The sequence below is a fragment of the Anas platyrhynchos genome, chromosome 28 (assembly GCF_047663525.1).
Source record: "Anas platyrhynchos isolate ZD024472 breed Pekin duck chromosome 28, IASCAAS_PekinDuck_T2T, whole genome shotgun sequence".
Classification (NCBI taxonomy): domain Eukaryota; kingdom Metazoa; phylum Chordata; class Aves; order Anseriformes; family Anatidae; genus Anas; species Anas platyrhynchos.
In genome coordinates, this window is record NC_092614.1 from 3,432,193 (window position 1) to 3,444,196 (window position 12,004).

Here is a 12,004-nt window from a genome sequence, read left to right on the forward strand (position 1 = left end):
TGTGTGAGGAGGAGACGGGCTCCGGCTGCTGGGCTGGGCTGGGCTCCGGCTGCTTGCTCGGGCTCTGGCTGCTGCCCCCGGCTCGAGGCGGGGGCTGTCGGGCCCGCTGCCCCCCTCAGGTCCGTGTGTGGGCAGCCCGCAGTGAGCATGCTCCCCTCGCGCTACGCAAAGTACGCAGGCAGCGCTGAGCACACGGGCTGCGCCAAACACGTAGGCTGCGCAAAGCGCGCAGGTTCCGCAAAGCGCGCAGGCTCCGCTGAGCGCTCGGGCTACGTAAAGTGCGCAGCGTGCGCCGTTTGCGGCCGCTGGGTGCGGGCCGGGCCGGAGCGGTGGCGGCGCCGCGTGCCTCAGGTAACGCGGCCGGGCCGGGCCCCGCGGCCACCGCGCTGCTCCCCACGGGCTGCCGGGGCCGGGCCTCGGCTCTCTCCTTGCCCCCGACCCCGTTACCGGCAGCTCTCGGCTCCGCGGTGCCCCCCGGGAGGGGCGGCTCGGCTCTGAGGGCTGCGGGGCCGGGAGCTGCGGGCTCCCCGGGGGGCTGAGGTGAGGGGCCGGGGGCTGAGGGGCAGGGGATAAGGGTGAGGGGGGGATGGGGGGGCAGAGCAGGGGGATAGGGGTGAGGGGGGGCATGGTCTGCAGCCAGTTTTAGCCTGGCTCACCTTGACTCGTGTCCCTGCCAGCAGCCCCTGGGCGCTGTCAGGGGTCTGTGGGTTTCCACACGTTTAATTTTGTATAAGGCTGGATGGAGTGTGTAGGGGTTTATTTTTTTTATTTTTTTATTTTTTTATTTTTTTATTTTTTTGTTTCTTTTTTGGAACTGGATGTGCTCAGGGTTTCAAAATTCATCCCGTGAAAGCCTTGTGGGTTTGTAGAGCAGGTGGCTCCGTTGTCCAGGTGTTTCATGCAAATCCCGTGGCATGTAAATGCTGTTTTCGTGTTTGAATTCACCTAAAGCTCTGATATAAGCCAGCAAGCAGCGTGCTGAAATCCTGGGGTCTGCCTTGCTGTACTTCCCGTCTGGATTCATGCTCACGTGAATGTGATCTGTTCGGGTTTTTGCTAGAACGAGAAGTCTTGAACATAAGCGTTTATTTTAGCTGTCCTTGTCACTCATAGCAGTGAGTTCCCTGCATGCATTACTCAGAGGAGTGCTGGTCGAATTTAGAAACAAATTGCTTCTATTTCAAGTTCTTGAGAGAACGGTCTCATTAACATTGAAGTTCCCACTCAGATCTGGGTGTGAGAGGGAGTAAAGGGAGTACTGCCAAGTCTTCTGCAGCTGATCATCCCCAGACATTTGTGAAATGCACAAATGCATTTTACATTATTACTGCTGTCTGAAACCGTGGTTTGGACCTCAGTAATCTGCAGTTGTCGGTGATGTACAGTCTGAGTGACAGACCGTGACTGCGGCAATATTAAAAAAAGTCATAAGAGGCCGAGGGGAAAAAAAACTGAAGTATCAGATCATCTCTGCAGGTTCCTGGGAGATCTGGGGACAGAACTCCAGGCTCATGAGCCAGCTTACTCTGTTATTTTGAGGACTAGTGCAATATCCATCCTCTTCGTGTTTTTTTTTTTTTTTTGTAGACCTTTAGTTATAAGGTCGCCATCTCTGAACAGAAATAGTGGAGGGATGCTGTAGGACCTGATTGTGAGAATTGATCTAGAAAGATCAAATATGATCAGTTTTAAAGAAGCGGAGGCTATCAGAGCATTTCTGTTTAAAGTAAATGAATTAAGCACATTATAAGATCTACTGCTTTTGTAACGCATTCCTGGATCTGACTGTGTCTAATTGCTAATTAATGAGAACTGTAGGCACCATGTGTGCTGAAATGAGTTGGCAACTCTGACTGAGAGTTGCTGCTGAAGAGTCATTTTTAGAGCAGGACATCGCTGTTTCTAGAAATTGGTCACCTGAACAGCTTTGCTAGATGTGAACTTGCTGCTGCCTCAGCTGCTCCTGCTAGAAGCAGAAAGTCTACTACCTTGCTATTCAAGTTAGTTGTTTTTTTTTTATTGTTAGAGTGTTCACTTTATACAGAAGATGGCAAGATGAGGCAGAGCTTTATTTCTCTCGTGCTGACCTGACTCCAATAGTGTTTTGAAATTGTTCATGGAAGTTGGGCAGAACTGGAGGTGTGATGGAACAGGCTTTGTATCTCCAAACGTAAGGATTTGTTGCAATGTTTTGGATTTATTTTATTTTTCCAGTGAAAATGAAGAATTTATATATTTTCGTTGCTGTCCTGTTCATTCCGTGGAATTTGTCTTTGGCAAAGTACGATGAATTTGAGGACGGAGATGACATTATGGAATATGATGATAATGACTTTGCTGAATTTGAAGATGTCAGTGAAGATGCAGTCACAGAGTCTCCTCAGAGGATCATCACAACAGAAGATGATGAAGAAGAAGCCACTGTAGAGCTTGAAGGTCAGGATGAGAATCAGGAAGACTTCGATGACACTGACACACAGGTAATGCCTCATCTCCTCCCCCTGTGTGTTTCCTAATGGTGTCTCTGAACTTTACCTTCTCACCCTGTCTTTTTGGATTTTGATTACCTATCTTTGGATTTTCATGATGCATGTGATTTTGTCCTTTAGGAAGGTGATACTGAGAGTGAGCCGTACGATGATGAGGAGTTTGAAGGCTATGAAGAGAAACCAGATGCGTCTCCTAGCAAAAATAAAGACCCCATAACAATAGTTAATGTAGGTATAAATTTTGATCCTTTTTTTATTTAGTATAAATTTAGTATATCAATTATTTATGGCACTATTTTGTTGTACAAAGAGAGAATCTGTCCTAAAGTATTTGCTATTTGAATTAACAAGATTCAGAGAAGAAATAGGAAGAAGCTCGGAGACGAGAAACACCTAAAATAATACAATAGGATAGCAGCAGAATAGGATCCATCAGCTCTCGAGTCTGTGCTCTTGGAATTCTTCGTGCATTGTTTTATGTTACTTCAGATAGCAACTCCCGAAGTAAAACTTCCAGGGCAGGTATGTTTGGTCTGTCAATGTCTTTTAACATGGTAGAACTGCTGTCCTTGGGTCTGTGCTGGATCCGAGCTGAGAACTGCAATTGGAATATAGACGAGTAAATTCTTCATTAAAACACGTGGTTTGATGCATAGGTTTGGCCAACGCATTTTATGACTTAGGTTCTGTTACCTATATGAAAAATGTGGAGAGATGGCGGAGCTATAGAGATAAACTTCATTTAATCCAGAGAAAAAAAATACATCCCAGAAATGTCTGGGTGCTCTCTTAACACAAGGAGGAAGTTACAGTGATGATAGGCTTGTGGTAAACGTAGTGTACTTTTAGCTTGTCTGCGGCTAAAGGTTCAGGTTGGATGGGGTTTGGAGCAACCTAATCTAGTGGAAGATATCCCTGCCCGTGGCAGTGGGGTTGGAACCTAGATCATCTTTAAAAATCCCTTCTAATCCAAACCACTTTGTGATTCTGACACGTGACTTCTCAGATGGTTTCTGAAACCTATGTCTGTCCACACTGCTTCACCTGCTTGTTGCCTCCCAGAAGAGTCTTTTACAGAATGATCAGGAGCTTAAGGCCTATGCTTTTATTATCTGTAAGATCTCTTTTTAAATATGGTGGCTGACCTTGGCAGTGAAAATGAAGGTTTGGATTGTTTTATGACTGAAGGGTGACGTGGTGATAAGCAGAATTGCTGATTATTCTCTGAAATGGAAAGATCAGGCAGGCTTCCATGCTTCCTCCGCAGTCCATGGCTCTTGGTGCCATCCTGAAAATGTTCCTGGACATTTAGATTTCAGCAGAAGTTAAATGATGATCGGATAATGCTGTGATGGGCAGGGCATTGAGCCCAGATAACCACTGGGCTGAAATGCTGGGCTGTTGACTACTCTGAAGGATAAATGTTAGCATCAGCTCACTTGGAAAATATTTTTTTCTTTTTGTGGTAGTATTTTGGGAATGCTGTTTTCAGTTGTTTCCCATAGGACTTCTGTGTCCCAGGAGAGCTAAATGCGTTATGTGTAGGTTTAGTTGTGTCCTGTTGCCATTGTGACGCTTGCTGCTGGATTTGGGAGGAAACCTCTCCAGTACTCTTCATTTTTTCAAATTGCATATACCTAATTCACTTGGTAAGGGAAAAAAACAAAACGATTTCCATTCACTTTCCATAGGTCCCTGCTCACCTTCAAAACAGCTGGGAGAGTTATTACATGGAGATCCTAATGGTAACAGGTCTTCTTGCTTACATCATGAATTACATCATTGGGAAGAACAAAAACAACCGTCTGGCTCATGCGTGGTTCAATACCCACAGGGAGCTGCTAGAAAGCAACTTTGCTCTTGTTGGTAAGTCCTGTGATGATTAGGATGCGTTTTCAGTTTGAGTAGAGATTGTCTTAGACCCGCCTGTAGGCTCTAGAGAAGGGAAACCTTTTCTATGCATATGTGTGACAGTGCTGAGGGCAGCTCTGGGGGTAGATAAATAGTGCGCTAGTCTTTAAGTGTTGATGGTGTGGTATAAATTATTCAGAAACATCAAGGTGAGTCTGAAGTAATCCAGGGACAACAGATTTATAAACCTACTGATGCTACTCTGGCGTATAAATTTGTGCTTTCTAGACTGCAGTTCTTTTTCATTGTCATTCTCTCCAGGGGACGATGGCACCAGTAAAGAAGCCACAAGCACTGGGAAAATAAATCAAGAAAATGAACACATATATAACTTGTGGTGCTCTGGAAGGGTGTGCTGTGAAGGAATGCTTATTCAGCTAAAGGTAAGGATGAGCGAGTTTGTAGCACTGCTCACCTGCTGCCAGTGTTCAGGAAGTCCTGCACCTGGGATGGACAGTCTCACATGTTAGTTCAGCTCATAACTTGAGGGAGCAAGTTATGAAAAACTCAATCAAACGCAGAAAGTCAACCTGCTTTTGAGCAGTGTAGGTGACTTTTAAAGGGCTCTTCAAAGTTAAACTATTCAATGAAAAACATCTACTTACATCTGTCCTGTTTTTCCTTAAGTTCCACAGCTATCTGCCAATGAAGCCCAGCATTCTAGGTATATTTATCAACGTTCTGTGTTTACAATCTTGTGTTTCTAGTTTCTCAAGAGACAAGACCTACTGAATGTTCTTGCGCGCATGATGAGGCCAGCTTGTGACCAAGTGGTATGTCCTCAACCCTTTAGATTGGCTGTGATAAGTTGTTGCATTCCTTTTGCGCTGCTTTGCTGCTTTGGGCTGTATTTATAACCCACACATGAAGTGCTGGGTATCTTTTTGTGGTGTTCAGTATCTGTTGAAATAATCTGCAAGAATCATTCATATTTCTTTTTTGTGTGTGAAATGCAAACTGATGACTAGGAAATGTTTTATTTCTAGGGGTTTTATTATTTGAGTGGTTTTGTGAACAGTTCATTGTGCTTCAAGACCTCATCTTGATTAAAATGTATTTTTACAGTCTAAATTTAATCTTTAATAATAAAGAACATATAAAGAATAATCTTTAATTATTGTTCTTTTATCTATACAGTCAGACTGAACAGAGCTGCTTAATGCATATGCTGGCCTGCATGTTCTTTCTTGTAATGTCACTATTTGCCCAGCCACTTTCTCTTAGAGGTGAGGGGAATCTTTAATCACATAAATGTCAAGAGAGGTTATATTTTGGAAGAACGGTGGCTTAGAAAATGTATTCACAATACACAATGTGTCTATAATTGCATTTATAATATTAATTAAAATACTTAAATTAGATGTGGGCAGATAATCTTATCAATAGATATCTGCACAGCAAAGGCTTATAGCTCTTCTGTTGAGGAGTCGCTGTCATTACACGGTAGCATTATACCAGAATGCTGAATTGAGTGCTCCAGGAAAGGCGCTTTTTAATTTTAAGGCACACTGAGAAGCTTTAATTTAACAACCTTTATCTCAGCTGTGTACAGCCTTGCTTAGGCTTTGTTCTTTGAGGTTATGAAGGATGAATCAAAATGTCAGATAAGCACTGAGGCAGCAGAAACTGTTCTTCACAGAAGATGCAGGTCTCAGTTTGGCTGGTAGTCTGAAGATGGAGTGCATCGTAGAAATCTGATCAATGCTAATAACTTTCTGTCCCACAGCAAATAAAAGTAACAATGAATGATGAAGATATGGACACCTATGTGTTTGCTGTTGGAACGAGAAAAGCATTGGTGCGACTTCAGAAAGAGATGCAGGACCTGGTATGTGTGCTCACAAGGGAATAATAACAAGATAAAGCCAGTGGGATGTAAGAACCTCTGATCAATAGATCGCTTATTTTCTTGGGAACAGCTGAACACTCATGACTGACCTGTTGGAATTACTGTGGGGGAAAAGATATTTTCACCTAATAGATGGACATTTAATGCCATCGGCAATCCGCAGCACTATCCTGCTGCTGTCAGAACTGTAGAAGAGGCAACTGAAAGCAGCCTGCCTCCTTTTTTTGATGTATAGTTAGCTTAGGAGGAGGTTGAAGTAGTACATTTGGGATACATGCGAGTCTCATTTTCTCCTAATCTAATTTGCACAAATGACTTTGTAAAGGATTGAAAAATGAACTTAAGCGATGTGGAAAATTTGTAGTCACGTTTTTACCTAGTATGAAATAAAGAAAATTTCCCATACATTCAAGCCCTGAATTTTGCAAAGAATCCAGTGATAACGAGCAGTGGTTTGCAGATCTTTTCTCTCATAACATTTCAAACAGCACTCAGACATGGTTGGCAGGATGCCAGTTGGTTTTGTTGATTTAGCAAACAAAATAAGCAAAATACATTAAACTTTATCAGGTGTGCTGGCATGGATGTATTATATCATTTTCTTTAAAGTACTCACTATTGAGGGGAAATACTGACTTAAAGGCTACAGGCATTTATATTACGTGCTTTACTTTATGCTTGAACTGTCCCCAGCCAGACTGAGTGACTGAGTTAATGCATTTTTACTGTTTCTTATCTGGTACTTTTAGGGGTGCCATTGTATTGAAACAGTTCAGTTGATAAGCTATTTGCATACTTGTGCCATTTTTAATTTTTTTCCCCTTCCTTTCTTTGTAACAGAGTGAGTTCTGCAGCGATAAACCTAAGTCTGGTGCAAAATATGGGCTTCCAGATTCGCTGGCTATCTTGTCGGAGATGGGGGAGGTCACAGAGGGAATGATGGACGCAAAGGTGATCTTGAGTGAATGAGTACAAATATTCCTCGGTGTCCCTGGTACTTGCAGCCTGTGCAAATGTTCTAATCTTTGTCTCCTGTAAAAATCACAAGAGATTTAAATGGCCCTCATGAGATCTGGGAGAATCAAAAAATATAAGGGCTAGCAGAAGGGAGTAATTGCCGCTTCTTTATTTCTTTTGTGTGGCAACTGTTAGTCTAACATATGATCTGAGGACTTAGAACTGCCTTTCAAAGCCTCAAAGTTAGTTCCAGCACCTGGCTTGAAGGAGGGTGTTGGTCTCTCTGCAGATCCTCAGTGCTGATGTTTGTTATCAAATGAAATGGCAAACCCCAAATGAGAGCAACATGAGTTATTAGATGCGTTAATTCCATGCATTGAGGCCCCTTCTAGCAAAAGCTAAAAATTCCAGCAGTTTAAATTGTGGTGTTACTGTGGCAAGCTGAGCACAAAAATTTTGAGTTATGTGTGGCCGTGCTGCAAACCAATACAGAGCATGTAGGCTGATGTCACTCTTGGTGGTAGCAGAAACTAACCCCTATTTCTCTTGTAGATGATACATTTCCTCACGCACTATGCTGACAAGATCGAGTCCGTCCAATTCTCGGACCAGTTCTCCGGTCCAAAACTTATGCAAGAGTACGTACATATAAAGCTAGATCTCTCCTTGCAGTAGCTGCTGTAACAGTATGCAAAGTAGAGGCTGACAAACCTGTTTGCAGTGTGGAGCTGTCTGGAATGCACATAAAGAGAAATTGGGAGCAAAGGTGAAACAGCTGAATAAATACGCTCCCAACGCTTACAAATGCTGCATCAGTGTAGATGATCAAGGTGCTGTATTGCCTTAATGTTTATTTTTGAGTGCTGGTTACTCTCTAGTTTGGGCAACTCTAAATCTCAGATAGCACCTGGCTGTTACAGTGTACACAGCTCATGGAAAACAACTGAGTAATGCCACTAAGAGGATACAGCGTGGTAGAATTCAAGAGCCAAGAAATAATGCTGCAGGAGTGGTTGAAAAAGCACATTAATGCATTCCAGTAGCATCTGAATTAAGAACTAGGTTTGAGCAAAGTCTGAAGTGTTTAAAAGAAGTGCTTTTAGCTGCTGCCTCAGAATTGCCAAGTAGTGGGTGCTTTATCTTATCATCTGAGCTACTATGTAGGCTTTTGCAAGGGTGTATTATGCTTGCAGGCATATAAAAAAATGATCTGTATCAAAACTTGAAACTGCCCTCCAAAAGGATCGTGTTTTCTTATAATTAAAAAACAGCAGCATGTGAACCTTGTACTGAAATTGCAAGGCTTTGGAGGCTCAGTGGAATGTAGGTCTGACTTCGTTGCATGAGCTTGTGTTTTTTTGGGTAGTCAAGTCTTGAATTCTTAAGGTTATTTTTTTTCTTTCTAACTGATGCTTATATAAGCTTTATGTCTCAAGTAGTAGTATAAACTTCAGGGTATATGTAAAAGTGAATGCCTTTAAAAATAGACAAGCTTATCTAGGGGTCAGATTACTTCTGACAATCAGCTTGGATGATGTTATTTGTATGCCCACGTTTTTCTTAACTGATTCCAGCCCCTTTTTTTCTTTCTTATAGGGAGGGTCAGCTTACAAAACTGCCCGAAACTAAAAAGACACTTTTGTTTACATTTAATGGTAAGAGAACTGGTGTATGTGTGTAAATGTATCTGGGGGGTGTTGTGTTTTACCTGTGCAAGGTACGCTCAAGTTACGTCACCTATGGAAGATAACATTATTAGGAATGACTGGTGCATGTAAACAGGATCACTGACTGATGAACCTATAAGCAGAAGGCAGTAATAACAAGGAGGACTCAGCAGCATATTGTGATGATAAAAGGAAACTGAACCTTGCTATTGCGGGTCTTAGTTCACAATCATATCTCTGCTGGTGGTTGTATTAGGTTTCAATTGGAAGGTGACTTGTTTTAAGCCACACTGTTTGCAGTGTGAGCTTGCACAAAGTTCCTTGGTTATCCCTGTTTTGGAAGAAAAGCAGTCTATTCCAGAAAAAGACCACAGTTCTCTTAAGAATTCACAGCTATAGCTCCAAGTAAAGTTAACATCAGAGCCAGAACTCTGTTTACTTTTTTTTTTTTTTTTTTTCATTCTGTACTAACAAAAAGAAGGATCATGTGGTGGAAATGTGACTGAAGAATCTATGTGCAATCTCCAAAGCAAAATCCGTCTGTTAGTAAAGTCATTTCCAAAGAGGATGATAAGAATATCTTTCTTGAATGGTGTGAGCAATAAGGAAAGAGCGTTGCAGCTAATAGGAAAATCTTGCCAACCTAATTAACAAGGAACTCTCTGTTTCAGTGCCTGGTTCAGGCAATACTTCCCCAAAGGATATGGAGTCTTTGCTGCCTCTGATGAGCATGGTTATCTACTCTATAGACAAAGCAAAGAAGTTCCGTCTGAACAGAGAAGTAAGTTGTCTGCCTTCTTAATGCCTTCTGAATATTGTATGAAATTGCAAACGTTAACCTTTAATCCTTAATCCTAAGGCTGGAAGCCTTTCGTTTCCAGTATAACTACTACAGATACTCCATCCTGCTCATAGGGAATCTGTTCTAACTGTCTTTGCTTTTATCTTAAAAGGGCAAACAAAAAGCTGATAAGAACAGGGCTCGTGTGGAAGAGAACTTCCTTAAGCTGACTCATGTGCAAAGACAGGAGGCTGCCCAGTCCCGTCGAGAGGAGAAAAAACGGGCAGAGAAGGAGCGAATCATGAATGAGGAGGATCCAGAAAAACAGCGACGGCTGGAGGTGAGATGGATTTTCAGCTTGTTTCAAGCTACAGGCGAATTTCTGCGACATATCTCCAGGGCTGCTTGTAGGCATACAAGCAGCAGCAGCCAGCTTTGATTTCTTACTTTGCCAGAAGGCAGCGCACGCTTCCTGTGTATACTCTCTTGCTTTCCCAAACATGTGAGGGCTCTCAGTGGGGAGCCAGCTCATTTGGTTAGGGATGTGAACCCAAGTACAGTACTGGGGGTTGCCGCCTTTGTTCTTTTTTGAACTGATCAGCTTGTTCTTTGAAGGGATTGCTGATGTTCATTTAGCTCTCTGTATCCTTTCTTACAGGAAGCTGCTTTGCGGCGTGAGCAGAAGAAACTTGAGAAGAAGCAGATGAAGATGAAGCAAATCAAAGTGAAAGCTATGTGACTCCATTGTGAGACGCCTGTCTCAGTGCCACCTGCAGAATTTTAATTCACAGGGTACAAAGACGTACTGAACTCCATAATCCTACACTTTTTTGAACACTACTAGCCATTAAGGGAAATGCTCCTTGCATCGGTGTTACTTATTTAAGTATTACAGCAACATTGCAGGTGTATGTAGAGAGCTTTGTCTCAGCAGTTTTATTCCAGGTGGTATAAATTTTTGCTACTTGTCTGTTTAAAAAGAAAATTGCAATATTCTTGAATGCTCATTGTCATTTGTTCTTCAAAAACATATGATTGTAAACCTGTCCACGTGTGCTGGTAACATATTAATGCTTTGGTTTTAAACTTTGGTTTTAGTTTTTGGGAGGGAAGGGGGAAATTCTTAATTTAAGGGGAGGAAAACCGCACAATAAGCATTTACCATGCATTTATTTGCATCAAGCTTTTAAAGGCACAAAACTTAGCCTTCCATACACAGTATGGATACTTCAGGGATTTTAAGTCCAGTAGAACAGAATTTTTTTTTAACAGACAAGGGTCTGAAACAGTATTAGGTCACCTGTAGGCATGATTGGCATATGTGTAAAACATGTAGATGGGTTAGATACCAGGGAATGGAATACATGAGCATTACTTCTTACCTGTGGTTTTGAGTGCTGCAAGCTTAATACGATGTCAAGTCTGTCATGTCAGCGTGGTGTTTCTTCAGGAGTTGAGTGCATGGTGAGTTAGCAGCTTCAGCTAGTTTTTCCTTGAATATTTTAACTGTACAAATTTGCCTCAAAAACATTTCTCCTAGTCTTAGCAGCTGCTGCCTAATTCACTCCAGCAAGAAGCTAGATTCAGTGAAGTATTTGCTATTGCCAATTTCCCCAAGAAAGTAAAACTGCTTCAGAGGCTGTGCATCCTCTTCCACTGATAAGTGGTCACTTCAGGTTTTTGAGTATAACGGGGAAGGAAGTGAGCGTCCTTGTGCAAGCACTTGGCTAACTGAGAGCTCTGCATTTTATAAATGCTTCCTGTCTCGCAGGCGTTATATTGTTGCTGTAACAGACTTTTTACAGATTTGTGGGGAAACAATGTCTTGCATTTTTCTTGTTCAATAATATGTGCAAATTTTGTTCCGAGGCAATAAGGGCGAGCTGCTGTTGAAACAGCAATTGCTTAAAATTCTTGTTCCAGCATGGGGTATTTCAAGCTGATTTAAATGCAGAAGTCTGTAACCTGATACATGCAAATACATTAATTTTATAATGGTTGGTAAAATTAATTTAAAACCAAAACTAATGTAGATCATGTGAAATTTTAGCACTATTTAGCTTTAAAGATTAACGTGGTCTTGTTTCACGAAGTTCTTGGGAAGGAAATAGTAGTTTGTGCTCTTTTTTGAATAAGTCGACAGTGTTCCTGAAGTCCTATGGCAGCTAATTTTGTAATATGAACCTTCAAATGAACTACCTAATGAAGAGTAAAATGATTGAAACACTCCGCCTGCCTAGTTTACTGCACTCTGTGTTCCTTTCAGCTACTCCCCCTGCCTACTGTAACGTTCCTTTCAGCATCTCAACACCTTATTTGTCCCACTTAGGGTATAAAAGTGTATTTTTTG

The 12,004-nt window shown here is 42.1% G+C and overlaps 1 protein-coding gene across 3 annotated transcripts; it reads left to right on the forward strand.

Annotated features, from left to right (window-relative positions):
• Positions 1-5: 5 nt before the first annotated feature.
• Positions 6-11,883, forward strand: CCDC47 (coiled-coil domain containing 47). 3 transcript variants are annotated; one of them, XM_038168629.2, is made up of 13 exons: positions 6-119; positions 2,215-2,480; positions 2,610-2,717; positions 4,181-4,355; positions 4,662-4,783; positions 5,108-5,173; positions 6,127-6,228; positions 7,090-7,200; positions 7,759-7,844; positions 8,803-8,861; positions 9,545-9,654; positions 9,827-9,994; positions 10,313-10,537. In XM_038168629.2, exons 2-13 carry the CDS (start codon positions 2,220-2,222, stop codon positions 10,391-10,393), a joined length of 1,449 nt encoding a protein of 482 aa, XP_038024557.2. In that variant the 5' UTR covers positions 6-119; positions 2,215-2,219; the 3' UTR covers positions 10,394-10,537. The 3 variants fall into 3 exon arrangements, with proteins under 3 accessions (XP_038024557.2, XP_027301667.3, XP_027301668.3); XM_027445866.3 differs by lacking the exon at positions 6-119 and adding an exon at positions 212-351 and having other exon boundaries at positions 10,313-11,883; XM_027445867.3 differs by lacking the exon at positions 6-119 and adding an exon at positions 401-540.
• Positions 11,884-12,004: the final 121 nt, after the last annotated feature.